The sequence below is a fragment of the Perna viridis genome, chromosome 3 (assembly GCF_037379345.1).
Source record: "Perna viridis isolate PV_CMFRI_1.1 ecotype Kerala chromosome 3, ASM3737934v1, whole genome shotgun sequence".
Lineage (NCBI taxonomy): Eukaryota > Metazoa > Mollusca > Bivalvia > Mytilida > Mytilidae > Perna > Perna viridis.
Window position 1 is genome coordinate 55,966,304 of NC_142447.1, and position 24,751 is coordinate 55,991,054.

The following is a 24,751-nucleotide window of genomic DNA, read 5'->3' on the forward strand; positions in this document are numbered from 1 at the left end:
AATGTCATCCCTCGTGGAGGCGAATTATAAATGTATTGGGGGCTATTGGCTTTAAGACTTGTTATGTTTGACACTGAACACAAATTTTAACAATATTTATTTTACAATTAACAATGAATTTAGTGACAATGAAAGGCACGTGTCTTACAATGATCTACTCAAAGGGCCATATAACAACATACCCGGGAAAGAAGCACTTTGTATAATAGTTCACTACCAAGGAGGGCTTCATGAAAATTCACTTCCATTTTACAAATATTATTCAGAGCGACATTCAAACTGTTTACATCGAACTGTAACTTTGATTACTAAATTTCCGTCATTGAAAAGCAGCAATAATTAAGGATTTACAAAAATAGTTATTTTTTAAATGGTTAAAGTACCATTTGATCATTTTGTTGTTATATTATGCCTACAGTATTTTGGATTATTGAACTAAAGATAAAGCAAAAATTGGCTTAAAGATTTCGATGATATATGCTTATTTATGATTAATTCAATCATTCCTGTGAACTTCCTGTTAGCAGAATTTTGTTAAATCGATGGCTAATGAATTAAGTTGTGCAGGTTATCAACAGAAAGTGTTAATAATCAATATGTAAAGATTTTCTATTATTGGACCTCTAAGGGTAAGAAAAAAGTTCATGGCGGTAAAATTATGCAAAGAGATTTGATCTTATCAAACAGATGTGGTATCTATAGATGAATTGTGTGGTGCATTTTGGTTTACCTACTGAATGGCCTGAATAATAATAGTGTGACTCACTAGAAAAAATGAATGAAAGAAGTCTCATTTAAATCGAATCATTTCATCTGCAAAACATTTTAAAAAGGCTATGTGTAAATCTATTAACACAACAAATACATGGCCTGATTTAATAACCATTATACCAATGAAAACAGGGATGATAAAAAAAAAACATCGTAGAAACTCCTAAAAATAAAATAGGACAATATGGAATGATATAAACATTTCTCAATACTCAATTTTAGAAGAAACAATCTGTGATGAGGACACTTCTGTTGAAATTGTCTAATCATAAAGAAATAAATGACCAAAAACAATTTATTCAATACAGATGAGGTCAATCAGTATGACATAACTGTCATTCTGTTTAATTCAGAGATACAGGTTTATTTTTAGAACCAAATAGGCCAATAAAGTTTTTTTTCTGGAGACAATGATCATTATTCCATTTGTTTCTACTAAAATGGAGTTCAGAGAGGTATTGTAGACATCAATGATTATACATTTATTAATATCTATATTAAAAGTACCTGCTATGCACAAGTTTGATTGAAAACATAAAACTCAAAGTCTTTTTAACAATAGACTCATTGGTGACTTGATACATAGAATTATACCATATCTGTGTCACAGATACTAAACATTGACCTTCCACAGGTCCCAGTCACATTTGATATAAACATGCCATTTTTACTGCAAGTCAGGGAAGATGGAATAAAAAGTGATAGTCTGCAGGAGAACTGTAACCTTAGTAAGAACCACAGACCATATCATTTTGAAAGAACTATACTACATTAGCACATAGGTATTAGGAAATATATATGTATTTCAAATTCTGAATTGGTTATATGTCAGGAAAAAAATGTATCACGTTCATAATACACTTTTTTTGGGGGGAAACTTTGATTTTTTCTAATTTGAATACTATGCAAGAAAATTGGAAATAAGACAAACAGGATTAAAGCAGACGTAAGATAGAGAACAATAAACAAGTAAAGTTCAGAGAGTAAATCATGAGTTATACCTTGAAACACAACAGAAAAAAAAACTAACAAAATACAAAAAAACAGAACAGGACAAAAAGAAATCTAATACATGTACTAACTGAATGACGAGGTCAGAATAAAACAGATAGGATGGCTATGCAAGTTCTGCTGAGTTGTTCATGTTTGGAAGTAAAATCTGTTCTTATGGTAGAGATGTTGACACATTTTTTATAATTACTTAAATTTTCAGGTAACATTACCCTGGTCAACAAATTTATTTGGAAAAAGTTAAGCATGATAAAATATAGTCCAAGAAATTTTAACTTGGGTAAGTTGTTAAACACTATCAATGCAGTTTCCTCCACATTCCAAGAGCCTGAAAAATTACACTTTAAACCCAAATTTGACATAATATAAACATGATCTCATCCAGTCATAATAACACATGAATAATAATAAGGGCATGGCAGGTACTTCCAGCTTAACCAATAGTAGAGGATTGTTCGAAGCTGGTTGAGCAATTATTTATATCACAATATCTACATATTAAAATGATTCACAAATAGCATACATTACATGTACAACAAATGAAAAATGGAAGAGAATCAACAATGAAAGCTATTCCTGCCTGATTATACCAAAGATGGTACAAAATACTACCATATCAACCATTTTTGATGTATTTCTATAGCTTTTCTATATCAACCATGAAGGTTTTGTTGTAGTCATGAAATTTCTATAATGAGAAATAATTTCAATGAGTGAACTAAAAGTAAAGACGTATATGAAAACCATTTACAGGGTTGTATGAGTGATTGAATATCAGTTGTGCTAGAATATAATGTTTTGAGCAACAGCTAAATAAAAGATGTCCCCACACCATGGACTCTTCATTGGTTGTTGTCTTCAGCTCCCACCTGAAACCACTAGAATTTTTCATTTTCATTTAAAAAACAACACCGATTTATGTAGATTTGAAGACAAAACCCTAAAAATTTTTTTAGGGTTTCAGGTTCATACGACCATAGAGGACATCATGAAAATGCTGTTTTTTTTCAAATCACAACCCTTAATAATCAATCCCAGCCTTCTATTTTTGGTATGGCACCTTGTGGTACAATTTCATAGCAATTTATTCAACTTTTACACAAATTACTGTCTGGACATGAAATTCTAGTAATGACAACAACAACAGCATGAAACTATAATATGACAACAAATCTATTCAAATCTTGTGTTTAAATTGAACTGGCTGCTAGAGAAGTAATTTTGCATATTCAATTAAAAACAATCTTCAAAATGTCTAAAATTGTGCAACACTTTTTAAATTGAAAATAGTTTCTTTCTGCTGCTGATGCTTTCAGGATAAAAGTAATTTTTGACTTTTGTAATCCTGCTCATAGAGAGCACTTATTAGAGGGCAGAGATTTTCTAAGAAAACAATGACAGGTGCTATGTGATGGTTATTTAGGACCTTTGGTCCAAGGTGAGCTAACAACTATCTTTAAGACTACAAGAACTATATCTTTCATAGCTACAAATGTACCTGTACATGAAAAAACTAATTACATATTCATCATGACCCACAACTTATTATTAGGAGATCAAGACTCCTGTTTAAACCGCAAGCATTAACAAATACAAAATTACATTTACCTAAAATAACCTAATAATTATCTCCTTCACTTTATTATGTATAACACAGTGTGCTAAATATAAATAGAAATATTTAAAATGTAAACACAACAACATAGTTTTGTAAACTATTCTTAAGAACTACTTAAAACAAGAGGAGGATGTTGGTTAATAATATCATATTGTAGATAAAGATTGAAATTATTGACTTTAGTTGAAATTTGATATGTGCTGTCCAACCACCCCCCCCCAAAAAAAACAAAAACAAAAACAAAACAAAAACCAATAGATAAATATATCAATGCAGTTGACATTCATTAACACAAATTACAAATAAAATCTAACAAGAATACTGTTGGATTATGTTAAGACTGTAGTGGCTTGAATATAGTTCTATGTTAAAAAAACTAAATCAAGTAAAAAGAAAACATCAATAGCCTTGTCTATCTCTAATTAACAAAGGAACACTATTGATCTTCTTTCTTTACTGGCATCAACCACAAACAAGATTTTCTCCAAACCAAAAAAATAACAACTGTCAATAATATGTTTTCTTTCTGAAGCCAGATTCATTTTACCAAGTGACGATAACCATGACCAAATACAGATTCATTTTGTTAAAAGTGTATGGACAGATAAAAATGGAAATTTACACTAGGTACAATGAGTAACTGTTACCATACACCACACTTTCGCATATGGCATAATGATCTCTGCAGACATTAAGAGGCAATAATTGAGCATAAAATGTATTTCCCCTTTAGTTTCCCTAATTTAAAAGGAATATCAATGAGTAACACCTTCAAATCCTCAGAACCAACTCTTATATATTTGTAAATCATGTACATGTATTTAGCACTAAAGAACGGAAAACTGAAGATGCAAAATTATCCATCTTCAAAATAACAAATTTTTTAAGGGGAAAAAAATTAAATTCAAATAAAGAATATCTATGAGTCAATCCTATGAGAATCACCCAAACTTACATGTATAAAAGAAAGTAAAATAAATAAAAATTCAATAAATTCAGCCACGAATTAACAAAGTATGATCTAAAAAAGAGTAACTTTATAACAACTACCTCTCAGAGGTTACATAATAACTTAATGGCTGAGTACCAACACATGTACATGTGACATTTTGACATTGCAGCACTTATCCATGCATCTCCATAACGGTAAATATGATTTTAGCAGTTGTTAACATGATAGGTTGCACTAAATGTGTACTACTCAGATGATGGAAAGCTAAAGAATTACTTGATTTTTCTCATCCTGAGACAATTGACACCATTCTAAAAATAATTAATACATGTACATGTATATAGTAATAGTAACATGTCATTTTAAAAATATACACACATAATAAACTTCAAAGTTTAAATTACTACAAAAAAGGAACTGTTATATAATATTTGAATATTTAGCTACATTGATATGTAAGCAAGTGAAATAATATTTCAATTCTTATACCACAAACTAATATATATATAATACACTAAAAACATCTCCAAGGATAAGAATAATATTCATTAAAATCAAATTGCTTTATAAAGATATCAGCTTGAATCATCATTATCAGAACTTAATATAAATAAATTTACAAAAAAGATCAATTATGGAATCACTGAACCTAACAAGGTCAAATTAATATATGTTATGAAACACACTGTAAATGGGTACAAAATAGTATTGATTTTTCAACAAGGAATAACTGGGATTGATATGAAGCCAAATATGAAATTTCATATAAAAATCAACTATTTAAAAAGTCATTATTAATCTTAATCTATAAACTTTGCATTAAGTTGTTGATGCAATTTAAAAATCACCTTACATTAAGCTTGAGAAGAGTTGATTGACCTATAGAAATACGTCTATAAATACCACTTTGTTGAAGAGTGGAATTATATATATATACATTTAATATCATATATGACAAATTCACCACTATAAAGCCTCATCCTAAATTCAATGAAAATTCTGACAGAACTTAAATATAAATTACTCTATTGTGCAAAATAATTCTAAGGTGAAAGAAGATTTCACTGTAGCAGACAAGTCAATGACCTAACTGTAGGACAACAGTATTGATTAACAACTACAGGATAATGCTCCATGTGTATTAAGTTTTATTCTTCCTTACACAGAAAAAAAATATCAATGCTATAACAGACAAATTACTATTCTGGTTATAACAAAATGAGATTAATTCAAGTGAATATTTGAAATTGATTTATTCAGTAGTATACATCTTATTTATACCATTTACATAAAATCATTTATTAGCTGTATAGCTAGTTTGCATTGAAATTATTTATAGAAATAGAGGTTAAGAACCACCAGAGGCATCACAACTAGTTGACTGTCACCAGAATTTTACATCTTTCCTTTAAAGGGATCAGAGATAAGCTCGTGCCCAGTATTTGAGGTTAAATTTCCCTGAGATGTATTACAATCTGTTACTTGATGAGAGCAGGTGGGTTCACAACCTCTTCAATAATAAAGATTTATACAATAAAGTGCTATGGACCTAATTGTTCAAGTATATTAAATATGCTGTTTATAGTAAATAACACTTAAATCAAACACATAATCCAAAATAAATAAAATTTTGCCTGAAAGTAAAAGTTTAAAATTTCAATGTACATTAAGTGTACAGATATTTGGATGGAACAGCATATAACTATTCACCATTTTATATACATACAATGTGTATATTCAGTATTATTGTGGCGTATCTATTAAGAGAAAGTGAAAGATTTTAAAATTGCATTAACTAAAACTCACATTGTGGAAATCAACAAATGTGGGAGTTCTCTTAAAATCATAAAAATTAAAATCTCATTTTTGACTAAAATGACCAAATCGCAATAATAAATGCACACAATAGTTGTAATGTTAATAAATTATGTGATGCTGTGCAAAACTACTAATCATATTTTTTTTTAAAATACTTAAATTTTAAAAACTTAATTGATGAACAATCAATGAATAGCAGATTTATTATTAAATATATGTATATACTTATTAAAAATATGCAAAATAAATTGTTACTTTAATAACAACTATTTAAATACGAGGAAAGGTTTGTCTTATGACCAGTTTCATTTCAACCAATGTGCTTTAGTAGTGTTCTTAGTCAACTTAGAAACTAGACACTAGGACTAATACCCCTGCAGCCTGTTGAACCCTGTGGGGATCAATGTGGGGACCAATGTGGACACACAATTCATACTGGATACAATTTTATGGTTGATAGACTAAGCACTTTTTACACACAACTTTGGTGCCATTTCTAAAACATCCAACTCCCAAACCACAATCAGTACTGTTTTTGTTGTTGACAACACAATGACAGAATATGAATGCAAATTTACTTTAAACATAAATTCCTGACAATATGCACATCTCAATATGGTAATTTAACAACCCATTAGGTTACATACTAATCTTGCAAGTTATTGAGGGGGAGTTGTGAACAACAAAAGAGACTAAGTTTTGCTGAAAAATGCCGAAGTCCAACAGCTGTCATTTCTACAATTTTTGCTAAACATATTTTCCTGACAAAATGCACACCTCCATGTGGTTATGTTGCATCCCACAAAGTTTCATTATTATGCTGCAAGCTGCTTAGAAAGTAGTGCAGACAGACAGACGGACATGCAGGGTGAAACCTACATGTATATGACCCCAAAATTTGTTTGTGGGGGTATAATATGAAAACATAAGCAACTATTCTAAAACTAATGCACAAATATGTTATCAAAGCTCTGGAACTTTGGATAATCCCTAATTATTGTCATTAAAGTAAATACCAAGGTTTACATACATTTACAGGTAATCTTACTTCTCAAAAAACTATCTGTATAAACAAAATATACATGTCTTCAGAATACCTAGTAACAATAAGGAATGATGATAACAAACAACATGTACAGCTTCATATGTCTTCAGTTAATGTCAAGAACAACACAACCAGTTTATGATAAGTTAAGTATCTCCATCATGAGTGGTTCTATCTTCGATGTCTGTACTTGTAGTATTATTTTAGCATGATCATTACCTAATGCTTTCAATTCCTGAATTTTCTTCAAAAACACCGGGTAATACACTTGAGCATGCACAAACGAGATCTTGTATTCTAAATAACTTTTGAGTAAGATCAGGTACCTGTTTTGTATGTCAGAAACAAGTTGTAGGTTTTTTAAACCCTGACTTTCTGGATTAAATACCATGATTCCCTGGATTATTGCAAACACAGTTATGTCTTCTTGGCAGGTTTTTTTCATCTCTCTACTAAAGTTTGTATGGGTTTCATACAGATCTGAATAACCTGTGATATCTTTCAGTACACGGGCTGGGATTAGTCCTGTCAAAGTACGCCAACCTTCCTGTTCTACATCAAAGAAGTAAACAGACCTCAACATCAATGATTGTAAAACACAGGCTTTTAGAGCAGCAATTTGGTCCTCTTGACTGAGGTACTTAAAATCATCTATTAATTTGACAAACTGGATCAATCTACGTACAGCCTGCTCTGATGTGTTAACCAAATCATCAGAACATGTATAACTTTCAGAGGTCAGTTTATCACAGTGGAAATTAGCCATTGTGGCAGCATAACCACTAGTAAGATGCTCACAAAGCTCCATCTCCTTCTTACTCAACTCTCTACATATTTTTTTATCAATTTCTAACTTATCTAATTCACAACCCGGTGTGATTTGTGAACAAGATACATCAACAAGAGAGCTGGTGTTTAGGCCTGAGGTACTTGTAGCTGTTGCGTACTGACATGATTGATCTGGCTCATCACTCATAGGCTCAGTTTTTACCAGAGTTGCCAGAGACTCTATATTTTCTTTTCTTTTCTGGCGATTCTGCATCACCTTGGCCATCCTAAGCTTTCTTTCACTTTCATCTGAAATTAAAATCAGAAGTTTCAAATCTGCATCTAAGCAAACTCACAATAACAAGAAAAACTGTAAACAAGTTCACAAAGAGAAATAAAATGAATCCAAATCCTTTCTGAGTCTAAAGAGGAGTTGAGCTTATAAAGTTTAAATATAAATCATCCTGAATTAGGATTATCTCCCTTTGTAGGCATTGGCAATTATATACTTCCATGGATGTAATTTCATATGATGCCTTATGGTCCAGTAAAATTTAAGTAAAATCCCCTCACAGGTTTAAGAGAAGTGCTAACAAGATACATGGACTGACCAACACATTGACCGTGCAATTATATATATTTGTAAACTAGAGAGGGTTAAAGCAATATTATTAACCTACAAAGTTCAGCTGGTGACAAAAATGGTACTCAAGCTGCCCAGTGCAGGAAAATGCAAATCAAACAATTTTGCAAACCTCTGTCAAAGCATATGGATGCTAATAGATAAATGACCATTCACATCCTCTGAATGTTAAGTAATTGTTTTTCTCTTTTCACAGCCTAAAGGCCAACAAGATGTAGCACACTACTACCATTTTGTCATTTTTTTTTGCATTTAAGAAATGTATGTATACAGGTCATTCAGTAAATAGGGAGTATATAAGTTTATATTCTGGAAAAAAGAGGAGGCATGGTACAAGTCATCATGCAAAAACAATATACCAAATATCTAAGAACTTCCTTTAATAGAAGCTGAAAAATCTGTTACAGAAAAGTATAACAGATGAACAGATGGAAGGACAGACAATTTGATTGAAATAAATCCTCTATTCTAATGAGTAGGGGTATAACATGTAGAGGTATAAACTTAGCTGTCATTGTTAGTGGGGTTTCAATTCTTCTCTATCTTGGGTTATTGAAACATACTTTGGAATAGATTTTCATAGAAAACAAATTGCAGGTTACAATCTTATTATTGATACTTCAAAGGTAACAATTTCACTGTAGTAATTGGGGATGCTTACTAAGGTGTTATCACCCATACAGGTTTATTTCAAATATTCAATATATACAGAACTTCACCTTCTTATACTTCAAAAGACCTCAAACATAGTAATCATATTTTAGGATTTTTCATTTTTAACCAAGTTTTGCTTGAGTAACCAACTTAAGGGCAGTTTATAATGGTTTATATGGTCCACCAAACAGTTTATGAACAAGCATAAACTGTCCCAAAGATTGTATGCAACCAGAATTTGGTCAAAAATTAAAAACAATCCATTAAAATTTAATTAATTATGGATTCAAATCCTTAATCAAAACATTATTTACATGTAGTTATAGGTTATTGTTTTTACAGACTGTGCATCTAATGACATTGATGATGTCTCTGTACTACATATTTGTAAGTTAGTTTATACAAAATAACCTATGTTGCCAAAACAGAACCAACCAATCAAAAAGCTATTTACAAATCAAGTTGAGTTATGCAGAAATATTGTGAGCAGGCTAACACAAGGAGTATCTTCTGCCTGCTTGAATTGGACAAAAATCAAATAGATTACATAAACTTTCATGAGCTCTCACAAGAAAACCTGGTGTTTGGTTCTTTTTCTCATGTCAAGTTTGTTTCTGATTAATTGTTTTGAATTAAAATGACCCACATTTAACAGCTGATCATGAGATATCACTGTGATACTTCACAACCAAGTGAAAAATATAGGTCTCTTCAAAATTGAAAAAACAAACAGCATGAAATACTCAATGAAAAGTTATTCTTGTTAGAATTAGTAATTTAAATGAATTTTCAAGCAAAAATTAGTAAAAATCTGATTGTTGACAAACTTGTTATTTACCACTGTGCCTATTTGTTATGGGAAAGCACACATATTCTGTTTCAATTTGTGGGTGAGATAAGAAAATCTTGCACAGCAAAAAATAGGAATTTTCTTGTCTACATTAAATAGCTTCTTCCATGCATATTCGAAATTCTGAAAACCTAAACATTAAATTTCATAAAACTTTATATAAAACAGGTAAGGACAATCACTTGCAAGCCATATACATGTCAAACCCTAAAACTATCTCCTCTATTAGCCTTAACTAGATGACGACCCACCATCATAGCCAGTATTCCAGTGAACAACTGAGGGCGAGTCCCTCCCACCATCATGGCCAGTATTCCAGTGAACAACTGAGGGCGAGTCCCTCCCACCATCATGGACAGTATTCCAGTGAACAACTGAGGGCGAGTCCCTCCCACCATCATGGGCAGTATTCCAGTGAACAACTGACGGGGAGTCCCTCCCACCATCATGGACAGTATTCCAGTGAACAACTGAGGGCGAGTCCCTCCCACCATCATGGACAGTATTACAGTGAACAACTGAGGGCGAGTCCCTCTGATAACATACAAAGACATTCCTAGAAATGAACAGTCTTTATGATACAAAACTGTACTCTACTGAATGACCTTACAAAGTACATGCATGGCATGAAACATTGTTGGTATACATGTAGATTTAAAGAGAAGACATGATAAATGAGGTATAACTTCGTTTTTTTTCCCCTATTTATTGCAATAAGCTATAGCTTATGTTGTGTTGTGTTTACCTATATGTACTCATATCTAATATGGTAACATATTCAACATATCTGATTTGTAACAAGAAGTTCCAGCAAGCAAGACAACATATTAGTGGACTTCCTGTCAGATTTAGAAAAAAAAATACTTATGGCAACTACGTAGACTCCAATTCCTGAAAATTGGTAACAAAAATTACTGGATTACTGCCTTTCTCCTATTTATTCCACACAGTTTACAAATACAAATATTCAAGAAGATAATATGCAGTAATGAGAATCTGCAGTCTTTTACATCAGTTTTCACAACAAGAATAAGAAGAAGAAATGAAGTTTATTTATGAAGTAATAAATGTCTTCGAATGAACACTATATCAAAAAGCTATTCCATAGACTAAATATATGATTTATCAACAAAACATTTGTTCTTTTTAAATTCGTAAACATGTAAAGCCACAGCCACACTGTCACATTACAAATTTCCCATTTGGGTTCCGTTTTAAAAACATGGCTAAACTGCTTGATACATAAAAACACATAGAGATACAGGTACATACTCAAGACATGTAAAGATACAGACACGTACTCAAAACATGTAGAGATACAGGTACATACTTAAAACACGTAGAGATAAAGGACCATACTCAAGACACGTAGAGATAAGGGTTCATACTCAAAACACGTAGAGATACAGGTACATAATCAAGACACTAAAGATACTGGTACATACTCAAGACACGTAGATACAGGTACATACTCAAAACGCTTAGAGATAAAGGAACATACTCAAGACATGTAGAGATACAGGTACATACTCAGAACATGTAGAGATTACAATATATCACAAAATCTGAAATTTAATTTAAACTTTAACTTTCCGAAATCGGACCAAAAATATATCAAAAACTTTGCCAAGCCGAGCATAATACAACTGCAGCAAGCTGAACTCTGTTCAAGTGAGGCAAGTGTGGACACAATGTTAGTTTTTGACACACTAAACATAGGGACTTACAGTTCATTATGGACACATCAACTCATTTGGACACAATATTGCAAAATATTTTGAAATTCAATTTAAGTACATAGATCTGCTTCAGGATGCATTCATGGATGACTTTGTACCTCATTATCTCATAAAAAGTAAATGATAGGATTAATTTGGTAAGCATACTTCTTAAAGCTTTTGTATTTAGGTTGGGATTTTTATATGGAATCCAATAAAAAAATATTTTCTAAAGCACACCAAAAATAGGCGTGGGTCCCTTTGGCCTCATAATTTGAAAACTGTAAAAGATATCTAAAATTTTATTGAAAAACACAGGCAAGAATTTTCATGAGGAATATAATATAAACAATTTCAAAATCAGATCAGAAACCAGAAAAATATACTTGTTTCTTACCCCTTTGTGACACCTCATTCTTGTTGTTGTTTTAGGGCCCTTAGCCCAAAAATTAATACCAACCTTCCTTTTGTTGTTAGGAACTTTGTTTTGAAATTTTATAAAACTCAACCAAGGTTTTTTTCCAGAAATAAATGTCAGGGAGTGCAGGGAATAGCCCTAATACTAAAGGTATCACATGAATACCAAGTATTTACAGACAACCACAACAGTGCCATACCAATATAGGACTGTAATTTTTTTGCAGTCGTATAAAAGTCGAAATTTGGGAGGTGGCCCTTTGACCTTTATAACTAAAAAATTAAGATGAATATGAAATTTGATTGACAATGCATGCAGGATTTTTCATAGGTATCCAATAAAAAAAATTCGCAGTAAGACGAAATATAAAATAGTTGATTTTTTTTGTGTGGCTGAATTTTGTACCCATTTAATTCTAAAACAGTTAAAGATAAGCCTACCCTGTAAAAAAATGAAAAAAAGAACATATTGACATCTGAATCATAAAAATCGGATGAAAAATAAGCTTTTACTATTACTTCTAATGATAACACCTGTTTTCCCCCTTTTAACCCCTTATTTCCAAATGTGGTGGAGCAAAAACCTCCAAAAACAATAGGGCCCTCCACTATGTCCCCAGGAAGAATGTGTTAAAATGTCAAAAAGATTGGATAAGTTTCACATAATTTTTCATAAATAAACTTAAGTTAACAGACGCAAACTAGGATAGCAAAGAATAAGAAAGGGCATTATATGACCAAAATAGATTTTTGCAGTAGTATAAAGGAATATCTCAATATATATTGGACATATTAAATACAATGTACATCAGCTCATCAAGATACTAAGGATGAAAACTGAAGTTAGTGGGGTGAATCATCCTCAGCTTGAATTTTAGACAGAACTACAATTAAATCCTGGACTTAAATATATCTGGGGTAAAATAATGGTTATTGTAATGTAATTTGACTATTCCCTACTTCAACAAAGCATTTCAATGTAATTTTAAGATAATACAGATTGTTGCTAACAAATTATGATTGAATTTTTAAGGACAAAGAGGTGTAATATTCTTGCATTTTCTAAGGGAGCTGGGACACTGATAATATGATTGTGAGCTTACTTACCTAAAATCATTTCTTTCCTCATTCCAATGTCAAAACATTTTTTCAGTCGACAATATGGACAGAACCGTCTTGTTCTGATGTCAATGAAACAATTTCCTTGAAACAAACATTTGGTTGCCTGTAAAGACATAATTCAGTACTAGAATTCTTATTGTAAAATCTCCCTTATATGATTAGGGTGCAAAGAACATATATATTATTAAAGGAGTCTATACTCATTACTTTATTTTATTACAATCCTATAGTAATCCTTAAGTTAAGAGGACAATATTAATTAATACATGTATTAGACCTATCATTTGTTCCATTCACTGCATACAGGGTTCTCAAGGACCCGAGATCCTGGATCCCACCTCCAAAACTAAAAATAGTTGTGAAATGACACTCCATTCACTATTATTGTCAGTATACTCAGTTCCTATTGTATCATGGGTCCCACTGTATTGTGGTACATCTAGATCAAGAACATGGAACCATGCACATTTTCAGTAGGTGTTGTGCTTGACCTAAGGACCAAGTGTAAACTTTGGAACTACATATTTGTCAAGTTTTCTCAAGGACAGGAAAATCAGGACCAATGATTTTTATAGAAGTCTACTTAAAAATTCCTTGATTAGGACCAACTCCAAAATTTTATGTGATTTTCAAAAGTTTCAATGGTCATGTTTGGAAAATTACTGTCGAACTGAAAGAAAATGAAATAAGGATTTAAAAGTTATCATGATCCATTGAAAAGTTGTTGGAGTGCATCTCTACAAATTAACATTGCAAGGTTTTTTATAGAAACGATTTTAGAGAATTTTCTTTGGAAAAAATGGGAAAATTATTTAGGCACATAAACTTACCTCACCCTTTTGCAAGCAATTATCTGGTATTGAAGATGCTGCATCAGAAAAATAGGTATAATGCAATAAAAGGTTAGATGTCATGTACTTACTTCAGAAAAAATAAAAATCCACTTTCCAAAGGATGTTGTTCCCCAATTTAGAAAACAATTAACTATCCTGATACAGTGAGACCCCAGTTACCAAACTTGAGCGCACAAATCATAAGATCCTTCAATTTTCTTTGGACCCTCTCTCTGAATTCCTTACAGGAATTGTCATTTTTGTGGAAAGGAAGTCCTGGGACCACTGCTACATGCAGTGACTGAAAGAAACAATTGATAGGTCTAATTTTAATTAGGTATATGAGGTACTAACTATTTCATTTACTGCACCATCTTAGTCCATTATTCCACCAGTCATGCCCAAAAGCATGGAATAGTTAACTGAATATTTTGTAATGTTATCTACGTCAAAAGTAATACTTTGTACAGAATGATCACGAACAGTTCATGTGGGTTCCACAACATTTGTCAGGACCTCAAACACCCCTACTACTGTTCATGTAGGCTCCATAACAGTTGTCAGGACCTCAACCACGCCTTACTACTGTTCACGTAGGCCCCATAACAGTTGTCTGGACCTAAACCACACCCTACTACTGTTCATGTAGGCTCCATAACAGTTGTCAGGACATCAACCACCCCCTACTACTGTTCATGTAGGCCCCATAACAGTTGTCTGGACCTAAACCACACCCTACTACTGTTCACGTAGGCTCCATAACAGTTGTCAGGACCTCAACCACCCCCTCCTAATGTTCATGCATGCCCCATAACAGGTGTCTGGACCTAACCTACTAACCCATCTGTTCATATGAGCCCCATAACAATTGTCTGGACCTCAACCACCCCCTACTACTGTTCATGTAGGCTCCATAACAGTTGTCAGGACCTCAACCACCCCTACTACCATTCATGTAGGCTCCATAACAGTCCTCAAACCATCCCCTACTACTGTTCATGTAGGCCCCATAACAGTCATCTGGACCTCAACCACCCCAACTACTGTTTATGTAGGCTCCATAACAGTTGTCAGGACCTCAGCACCCCCTACTACTGTTTATGTGGGCTCCATAACAGTTCTCAGGACCTCAACCACCCCCTACTACCACCTACCACAATCTGTATATGTGGGCCACATAACACAGTTGTCTGGACCTAAACCACCACCTAATGCCACCTAACACAATTTGGGTGGTATTGAGCCCAATAACAGTTTTCTGGAGTCTGGACCTAAACTACCTCTTACTACCACCTTACACAATCTGTTAATGTGGGGCCCAATAACAGTTGTATGGACCTAAACCTACTCTTACTAACAATTAACGCAATCTGTTCATGTGGACCCCATAACAGTTCGGACCTAAACCACCACATAATGTCACCTAACACAATCTGGGAGTTATTGGGCCCAGTAACAATTGTCTGAACCTAAACCACCCTTCACTACCACCTAACACAATCTGTTTACGTGAGCCCCATAATATATACCAGGACCTAGACCACAGTGATTATATAGTTTGAGTCACTTTGCCTCTGGCAAGTGGAAAACTTGGTTTCTTGGTAGGATTTATTCAGTTCTGTTAGCAGACTTTAATTTAGGACAAGTAAATTTTGATTTGGAGATTTCTTTTGGAAACTTAAAATTTTCAAAATCCCTAGAACACTGTTGACTTCAATTTCTAAGCTGCAAGTCATTTACAATTTTGTACAACTATCATACAATAGCATATACAGTATTTTAAGTGTCAGTATATTCTCTGGTATGCATCCTAATTCAGACCCTAATTCATTTAGTGAGAATTTGAAATACATTGTATATTATCATAAAAAAAGAAAGAAAAATATTAACATGATTAAGTAAAGATGCGAAAGGATAGCAAAATTTTCTAGAAAAAAAAACAAATATACATGTATATTCATGTAAAATGGACTTTGTCTATTTTGTATATCATGTAAAATGGACTTTTGTCTATTTTGTATAAACATGTAAAATGGACTTTGTCTATTTTGACTTAACCAGAAAGTTATTGAATGTAAGACAAGTTAATGACATTCAGTGTATCCCTGCAGTTTATATTGGACTTTAGAGTAATAAGGTGACAGTCCATTGTACAATGTTTATATACATTGTATACATTTCAAACTTTTAAAAAGAGCTACCTGATCTTTCAAAGCATTTCTTCTGAAAAAGGCCTTACAGGATTCACATGTTACAGCATTGAAGTTGTATCCAAGTGCTTTGTCTCCACATACACGACAGCACTTGTCATCTTTGGCCCTTCTACCTCTGCACTTAGTTGGTGAGTCATCAGATTTTCTTCCAACAGAAGAATTAAAAATGCCAATACAAGAGTCTTCTGATGACTCATCTTTACTGCCACCCAATACTGGTTTCACTTCTGGTGGTGAACCAACAGAGTCTCCATTCTCTGACATAGTCTAAAATATGATATACTAAAACTGTAGAAAAAGTCATCTTATTCATATACATTGTGCATGACAATATAACTATAAATTCGCTATCAAACATTCAAACGTTACACATCTTTAAGGGAGACTGTTGTCATCATGATAGGGTGCTTTAAAAAAGCTATGTTTTTTGCGCCTGTCCAAAGTCAAGAATTATTGGTGTGTGTCTTGTTTCGTTTTCATCTTCAGTTCATTTTTATGTTACTTGAGTATATACAGTAAGGGCAACTCTTTTGCTGTTCCTGTATACATGTATAATAATGTTATGAGGCCAGCTGCAGTCTGCCCTGTGGTACAAGGGTTTCCTTGCTGTTCATTGAAGACCAGTGGGTGGCCTTGGGGTGACATTTTCATCCTGGTGGGGTTGTCTCTTTGACATATTCACCATACCTATTCTCGTTATAAACTTGATACAATTCTAAATTTGGAAATGCGATTGTTTGATACAGCATAAGATTCTGCAAAGAATGAAGTGGTTAAAGGACTAACAATTTGCAAATAGACAAAAGAAAAAGGAAATTAATGCGGAAAATGTTTATTTCTGACCTCTTTTTGACCCCTAATAAGCCACAAGCCTTTAAATCCAACAAAACCTTATTAAATATCATACATGTAGTATGGTTTCATACTGATCCCTATATTTACTCAAGAAACCAGAAAAATGTTTGTTATTGGTCTTTTTTGGCCATAATTCCTAAATGGTTCAAGACACATTTTCCAAAACCAATCCCAGTCTTTTATATTCCACTTTCCTTTCAAACTAGGCAAATACAGTTTGTTTGTAGGAAGGTTATGCATAACTTTGTCTTTGGCAAGTGAAAAACTTGGTTCCTTGGTAGGATTCATTAACTTCAGTCAGAAGACTTTAATCGTAGGCAAGTAAATTTTCCGGTGGAAACCTATAATTTTCAAAAACCCTAGAACACTGTTTTTGTTGTATGGTACATTGTGGTTCAATTTCAAAGATGTCATACACTTTAAGTTAAATTTTTGTCCAGATATCAGGAAAAAATTAGTTTCTTGTCACCTTACTCCTTAAAGGTTCAAGTGACAACCCCAAAATTAATTCCTGCCTTCTGTTTGTAGTACATTGTGTATGGCACGCTATTTTAATATCTAACTTCTACTCCCAAGTATTTTAATTTCTAACTTCTAGTCTCAAGTTATTATCAAGACATCAGGGAAATGTTTTTGTTTTTGTTATTGTATGAAAACTTATGGTACAATCAAAAATATTACCAATAGATTTATGCTCAAGTTAATGTTTACAGAAGATGGCCTAAACAGCATGATAACATTATTACAATGTCTGGGCATGTAATGTTTACAGAAGATGGCCTAAACAGCATGATAACATTATTACAATGTCTGGACATGTAATGTCTACGGAAGATGGCCTAAACAGCATGATAACATTATTACAATGTCTGGACATGTAATGTCTACGGAAGATGGCCTAAACAGCATGATAACATTATTACAATGTCTGGACATGTAATGTCTACAGAAGATGGCCTAAACAGCATGATAACATTATTACAATGTCTGGACATGTAATGTCTACAGAAGATGGCCTAAACAGCATGATGTATTTCTTTTGTAAAGCTTAACAGAAAGCAAGTCAAAATGACATCCTACATTTAGATGTACACTATGTCAGAAGCAAGGTTGATTTGAATCAAACACCTAAACAGTATCTTAATATACACACAGAATATCAGATGACACTATCAAATCCAATGAAAAACATGTATAAGTTGTTATGGTATAAATTTTTTGTGCTGTAGTATGCAATATTGAATATGATACTTCTTATATGATATTAATACTTTCTACTATTGTAATTTAAATCTATTTAGATAGGTAGAACTACCAGGATTTTATGTCAAATTGTAAAAAGTAACAATTACACTTTTAACAACTGGTTCCACAAATGTACATGTTATCTCAACCCCCAAAAAAGTCAATCCCAGACTTTCAGTTGTGATATGACACCTTGCAGTACACATTTAAAGAGATCCATCTCTTTCTTAATCAAGTTGTTAGGACATCCGGAAAAAGCTTTCCTTAACATGTAGCTCCAATTTGGCCCCTAATAACAAAAAGTTCAAATATTTTCAGACATAACAAAAGATAAAGGGTTGTGCTCCCTTTTCCAGCAGTATTCTGAAACCCCCCCCCCCAACCACCAAAAAAAAAAAAAAAAAAAAATGGCACAAAGCATTTAATTTGATCTCCTCATTTCATATTTGCAGGACTAAAGCTACTTGAGAAAAACATGGAGAAGTGACTTTTCTTTTGAAGACATAAGGGGAAAGTGAGGAGTGGTCAGGGAGAAGTGAAGTGAATGTATATGCGCATCATTCATCAACGGGTTTATATATATATAAATATCTGTTATCCGAAATATTCAATTTAAATTTTACCATCTTCTGGTGATGTTAAACATATTTAGACGTTTATTTAATTTATTGTTATGTTTCACATCGTTTTTAACGATCCATCACCCCGTAAGAGTGATTGTTGACTATTACTTAGACGATTAATTATATTATGTTTGAAACATCAGGCCTCACACTACTGGGCAATTCAGGCGACATAATCGCCATGGGGTCGCTCACTTCGCCCTGGGGTCTCTCACTTCGCACTCAGATGACACCAAAAGCGAAGTGAAGTCGCCCTCACATTTTCAGACATTAACCATGATCGCAACTTTACTCTGTCTTTTCAAGGCATTTTGACCAGAGTTATCTTTCTTCCAATGTTTAACATCTGTACATGAATGTACATATAAGTAACTAAATATTTTGAAAAAAATAAAATCAGCCTACTGACTGAAAGATTGACCGTTAATTTATTATACACACAATATGAAACTGAATTTCTATATAATACCTCTACCCTTTACCATATTTATTACAACAAAATACATGTAAATATATGAATTAGCAAAGCAAAGCTTCTTGCAAAGCATTGTGTACGACCTGTTGATTTTGCCTTTTTAGCAACACAGTGTTATACAATTTCTGGCAGATACAATTGATTTAGAATTTCCATTTTGTTTTGGTTTTTTTTCTAGGCCCAACTTAATCCTTAATGATTTCTTGATCAAATACTTAGTCTCTTGATGTACATCTATGTTGATCAAGTGCATCAGTATAATGTTCAAAATTTATAACTGACAAATTAATATTGAAACTTTATTGACATATATTGTAGCAATCGGTACAAACTTGTCACAAGCTAAAAAATGCTCTGTTGAAATGGAGAATTTACTGATCAATTATGACACAAGAAGATCAAATTAAAAGTTTTGTTTTTTCTATCTTATTATCAATTCTGATAAATTTACTCAAAGAAACCGCACAACAACCTTGCATGTATCGTAACGAAGTATGAACCATAAAACATCAATTATCCTAAGCTGGACTGAAGAATATTCATTCTGTATCCTGTCCTAAACAACTGTTATGAAAATCTGATTAAAATAATACTTGCTTGTAACCAAATGTTCGATTGATTTCAAAGATTTGGACAGTTCTTTTTTCTCAAACAGGTGCCATTTTTGTTTTAATCGTTCTTGGGAAGTGAAATATTGCTAAAAGATGGAATACTGTCCGGATCTTGGGCAATGTCTAAAATGAAAGGGCGACTTCACCTCGATTTTGGTCCTACGGCAAAGACCTAAGGGAGTAAGAAGGAAACAATTCACAGTATGTACCGAAATTATGGTATTTTTTTGGACGATTCGGTTCATGGCATGTCATGGCCGCCTATGATACAAACAATACGATGCTGTTTTAATGGTATTAGTGTTATCACTAGCATTTTTTTTAATGACCCAGAGAAAAAAAATAAAATTTTGCTTTAATGTTTTATTTCAAATAGAATGATGGGTCAAATCCTTACTTTTTATTTCCTGTCTTGCATAAGAGGCTTTATTTTGTCAAATATGGCGATGCCCATGAAGGACACATGTCTTAAAATGTATCATGATATGTACTGTCAAACATATCCAATATCACGATATGTATCGTTTGAAAGAAAAATGTATCATTACCCCCAATCAGGGAGAGTATTTTGTCCAAATGGCCCAGTAGCATGTAATTCTTTCCTTAAAAACTTCAGCAGCAACATTTAAGAGAGGACTGTATAGGATTCAAATAGCACAAAACATGAAAAGTACACATTTCTCTTGCCTGAATGAATTTTACCTGCCTGGGGCTTCAGGCTAGAGGCCAAAGGGGAGCACTGAATAGTAAATTCTCCTTTCTACATGTTGAACCAACCACTTAAAAATTGTACATGTACAATGTATATGGATCCTCTTAATGAGAAAACGTTATGCATTAAGTGGGGACCAGAAAAAAACAAGAACAAATGAAACTCCAACAGAACTCTCTCCACCTCACTCTCTGAAATAACATTTATCTTACAGTGCTGTTAAAAAAGGGGGGAATCAGTAGATCAAACACAATACTTTGCAAGAAGCTTCTTTGCTCATTTATACATTTTTGTATACATTGTAGTACTTTCATTTAATAATTTGGGAAAGGAAGGCTGTGTTCTACCTAAGATTTACAGACAGCATTCTGGTACATGTAACCCCTTAATTTCAATAGCATCTTGCATCTAAAAATTATAGTATCATATTTGTGTTGAACCCTATCGGAAGTTATTTTTTGGATAGCAGCCTGGTTAAAATTATAGCAGTAGGGCAATAAGATGCTATATGACCCTGGAGAGATCACTAAATGAAGTAGAGGTTTTGTACATGTACATGTCACCAATTGTCATGTATAATACAGTCAACCATTTTATCAACACTTATGTTACAGACTGATCAATATCATTTTGTCCAAATATTTATACATGTACATGTACTTACATGTGTTTGAAAACACCCATTCACAGTTATAATGATCCCAACTTATACCTCCCTTAACAGTTCCACTTCTTCATTGCTATAAATATAGTTTGCTTGTTCCATACAGCAGCCCTTTTCATAAAAAATCATAAGAGTAATATCAGTCGTAAGTTATGAGGTCACAATCCTTTGATCTACATGTACTAAGACTTCATAACTTACCACTTACAATATTTTATGAAAATGACCAGATACGTGCTTCATATTTACTAATATACACTCCCTGTTCATCTTGATTGACTCAGTGCCTCCTTTCTTTGATTCCCACTGGAACTGGAGCATTCAAAGTAAATCAAGGTTATACTTAACTAACTGTGCATGACATTCGTCAATGATGCCTAAATTATTTCATAAGACAATAGTATGTGTACATATCTCTACAAAACTATCCACATTGTAAATATCGTATTCGTAAACACAATTGATCACCGACCTACTTGTACTCTTCATTCAATATTTCTGTTCGTAAGATCCACAGGAAAAATAGGATCGCTGTAAGACCTATCTTTTGGATACATGTATTAATTACACGTTGGTTATATACCTCGACTTGAAGAAAATAAAACAAATCATTTACCTGTGATAATCTCTTCACATTACCACAAACATTTTAGGTCTTCGGCAGTGAACGAGTTAACCTGTCCTTGACATAAATATGGGTTTGTTTTCCTTTGATCGATAAACTCGAGAAGTACCGAAGGGAACCGGAAAATCAAAGTACTGAAGCCTTGATAGAGATATATATGCAAGGTACCTTATCGTAGGTTTTTTTTTCTTTTTTTTCTTTTTTGATTTTGCGATCTAACGTTTAAATAATACACAAAAAAATAGAGCTACGTTTCCCTGCTACCTTTATTGGCTCTTTTTTTCTTGTATGTAATGTTTGATATATAAGAAGACAAATAGGATGCGGGATCTCTACCGTCTTACTGCTAGGGCATTACTATATAGACATATTCAATGCACGACAAGGATCAACATATGTCCAGTGGTTTTCCTTGTTTTTTTTAATGTTCATTGTTATTCGTTTTGCGTATTTTTTCTATAGATTAGGTCGATTTTCGTCTTTTTGAATAGTTTCACTTCCTTTGTTTTGGCTTTTGCAGCTCACTTTGTGGTATGGGTTTTGTCCACATTTAGAAGTTTATCTGTTCGTCACTTGGTATATAGTGGAAGACTGTCTTATTGACAACCAAGCCCAAGCGTGGCCACGCGGCCATGTGAGCTTTGTCATCACTTGGCGTCCGTCGTCGTTAACAATTTTTCATAACTCTTCAATTCTGGCACTGCTTGACCAAATAAAACCAAACTTGCAATAAGTGTTCCTTAGTGCGTTCTGCATATAACTTAAATGGGGATTTTAGATCCGACGAAAACATGGCCGTCGTTACTGAAAATAAAACATAGGGGTCAGACAAAGTTTTTTCAATTATATACATGTATTTCCAAAATGGTTAAGGAAATCCAAATTTTGTCAGGAATTAAAGTGTTCAAGTACGATGTGGTCAAATTTTCGTCTTAATCTGTAGAGCTCTTTTTCGACGTTTTTCGCAATTTTAAATTTTATTTATTTAAAAAATCTACTCCTCTGACACTACCTGACCAATAAGAACCAAACTTGCTATACATGCACCTTATGGTGTTCTGCATAGAACGGATGTGGGAATTTTTTATCCATCCATAGACATAACCACCTTTACTAAAATATAACAAAGGAGCAGACATATTTTTTTTTTGTGCATATATTTCCAAACTCGCTAAGTTTAGCCAAATTCTGACAGGGTAAAAAGTGTTAAGAATTTCGAGTAATTCTGTTGAGTCATGTTGGAGTTATTGCCCTTTTTCGAAATTTTTTCTCTATTTTTTATGTTGTTTCTTTCAAAAATTATTTCCTCTGACACTAATCCAGCAGTGCTAGAGGTTGTCTGCAAAATAATTTTCTGACTTCCTTACCTCTAGCATCTGTCATATTGAAAGCCACCGCAAATTTAAATAAGCTAAACATGTGTTTTAAGTCTTTTATTTACAAAGAAGTTTATCCCACCGGAAATGAATAATGTGAACAATATGTTAAGCCTAGTTGGAGCTGTTGCCCTTTTTTCGACGTTTTTTCGCTATGTATAATGTTATTACCTTTTAAAAGGTTCTCCTAAAGAACTACTGTTGAAATGCTTGTTCCTTAGGCATGAGCTTTAGGATTTTTTCTTAAAAGAAAAATCATGGCCGCTTTTACAAAAGTATGCGGCTAATCAAACGAAGTGAACGATTCAGTCTCGTTTTAAGCTACACTTTAACTCTGACTTTGAGCCATTCGTATGCTCTGAAACATTCGGTCAGATGTGACATAATTTCGGAAATGACGTATGCAGTTATTAAACGTTTGATAGTGTTCTGTTTTGAACATTTAAACCAGATGCACAATTTGTGATATAGCAAGTCTTGCATATTCCTATCCTTTTAAATCAGCATGCCAACTTCTGACCTAAGGGTACTCATGCATTGATAGAGGTTGTCTGGCAAGCTATTTTCTGACTTGCTGCCATCCCTAACCTCTATCATCTGACATATTGGAAGTCACAGCAAATGTGGATAAGTTTAACATGTGTTTTGAAATATTTTATGTCTTTTATTAACATAAAAGAAGTTTAACCTCCAAGGAATCAAGCGACAAAAATCCATTTTTTTGTAAAATACCTAGAAAACATTTTAAATGAAGACTGTTATCGAAGAGATCACCCATTTTGAACTAGGTCACTAATTTTACGGAATGTAATATATTTTTGATATAACGAACTTAAAGTTAGGTTATTTGTTTCCCTTCAGTTAAGTCACCGTCTCTAGTGTTAGGGTAAAAAATGTATAAAAAGTTTAAATGGTAAATATTTTACTATAATTCTGTCGATTTCAAAGAACGGTATGCAATATGGCGATTGGAAGTAAGAGGTTGGGGTATAGAGGAAAGGAATTCCAACCTCTTACATTGTAGGAGTAGCTTCAGGATTGATATTGATCAAGGTTGATACTGCATGTGACAGTTTTTGCCATGTAATTAACACTTTATCACACTTGTATTCAAAGAGAATAGTATTACAAA

The 24,751-nt window shown here is 33.0% G+C and overlaps 1 protein-coding gene across 2 annotated transcripts; it reads right to left on the bottom strand.

The window, feature by feature from the left end:
* Positions 1-80: 80 nt before the first annotated feature.
* LOC148622993 (vitamin D3 receptor-like) lies at positions 81-22,376 on the bottom strand. Of its 2 annotated transcripts, none has more exons than XM_088573411.1 (4): positions 22,235-22,376; positions 16,422-16,700; positions 13,373-13,490; positions 81-8,292 (listed from the first exon to the last, which is right to left on the bottom strand). In XM_088573411.1, exons 2-4 carry the CDS (start codon positions 16,695-16,697, stop codon positions 7,352-7,354), a joined length of 1,335 nt encoding a protein of 444 aa, XP_088429537.1. In that variant the 5' UTR covers positions 16,698-16,700; positions 22,235-22,376; the 3' UTR covers positions 81-7,351. The 2 variants fall into 2 exon arrangements, with proteins under 2 accessions (XP_088429537.1, XP_088429538.1); XM_088573412.1 differs by lacking the exon at positions 22,235-22,376 and adding an exon at positions 22,091-22,213.
* Positions 22,377-24,751: the final 2,375 nt, after the last annotated feature.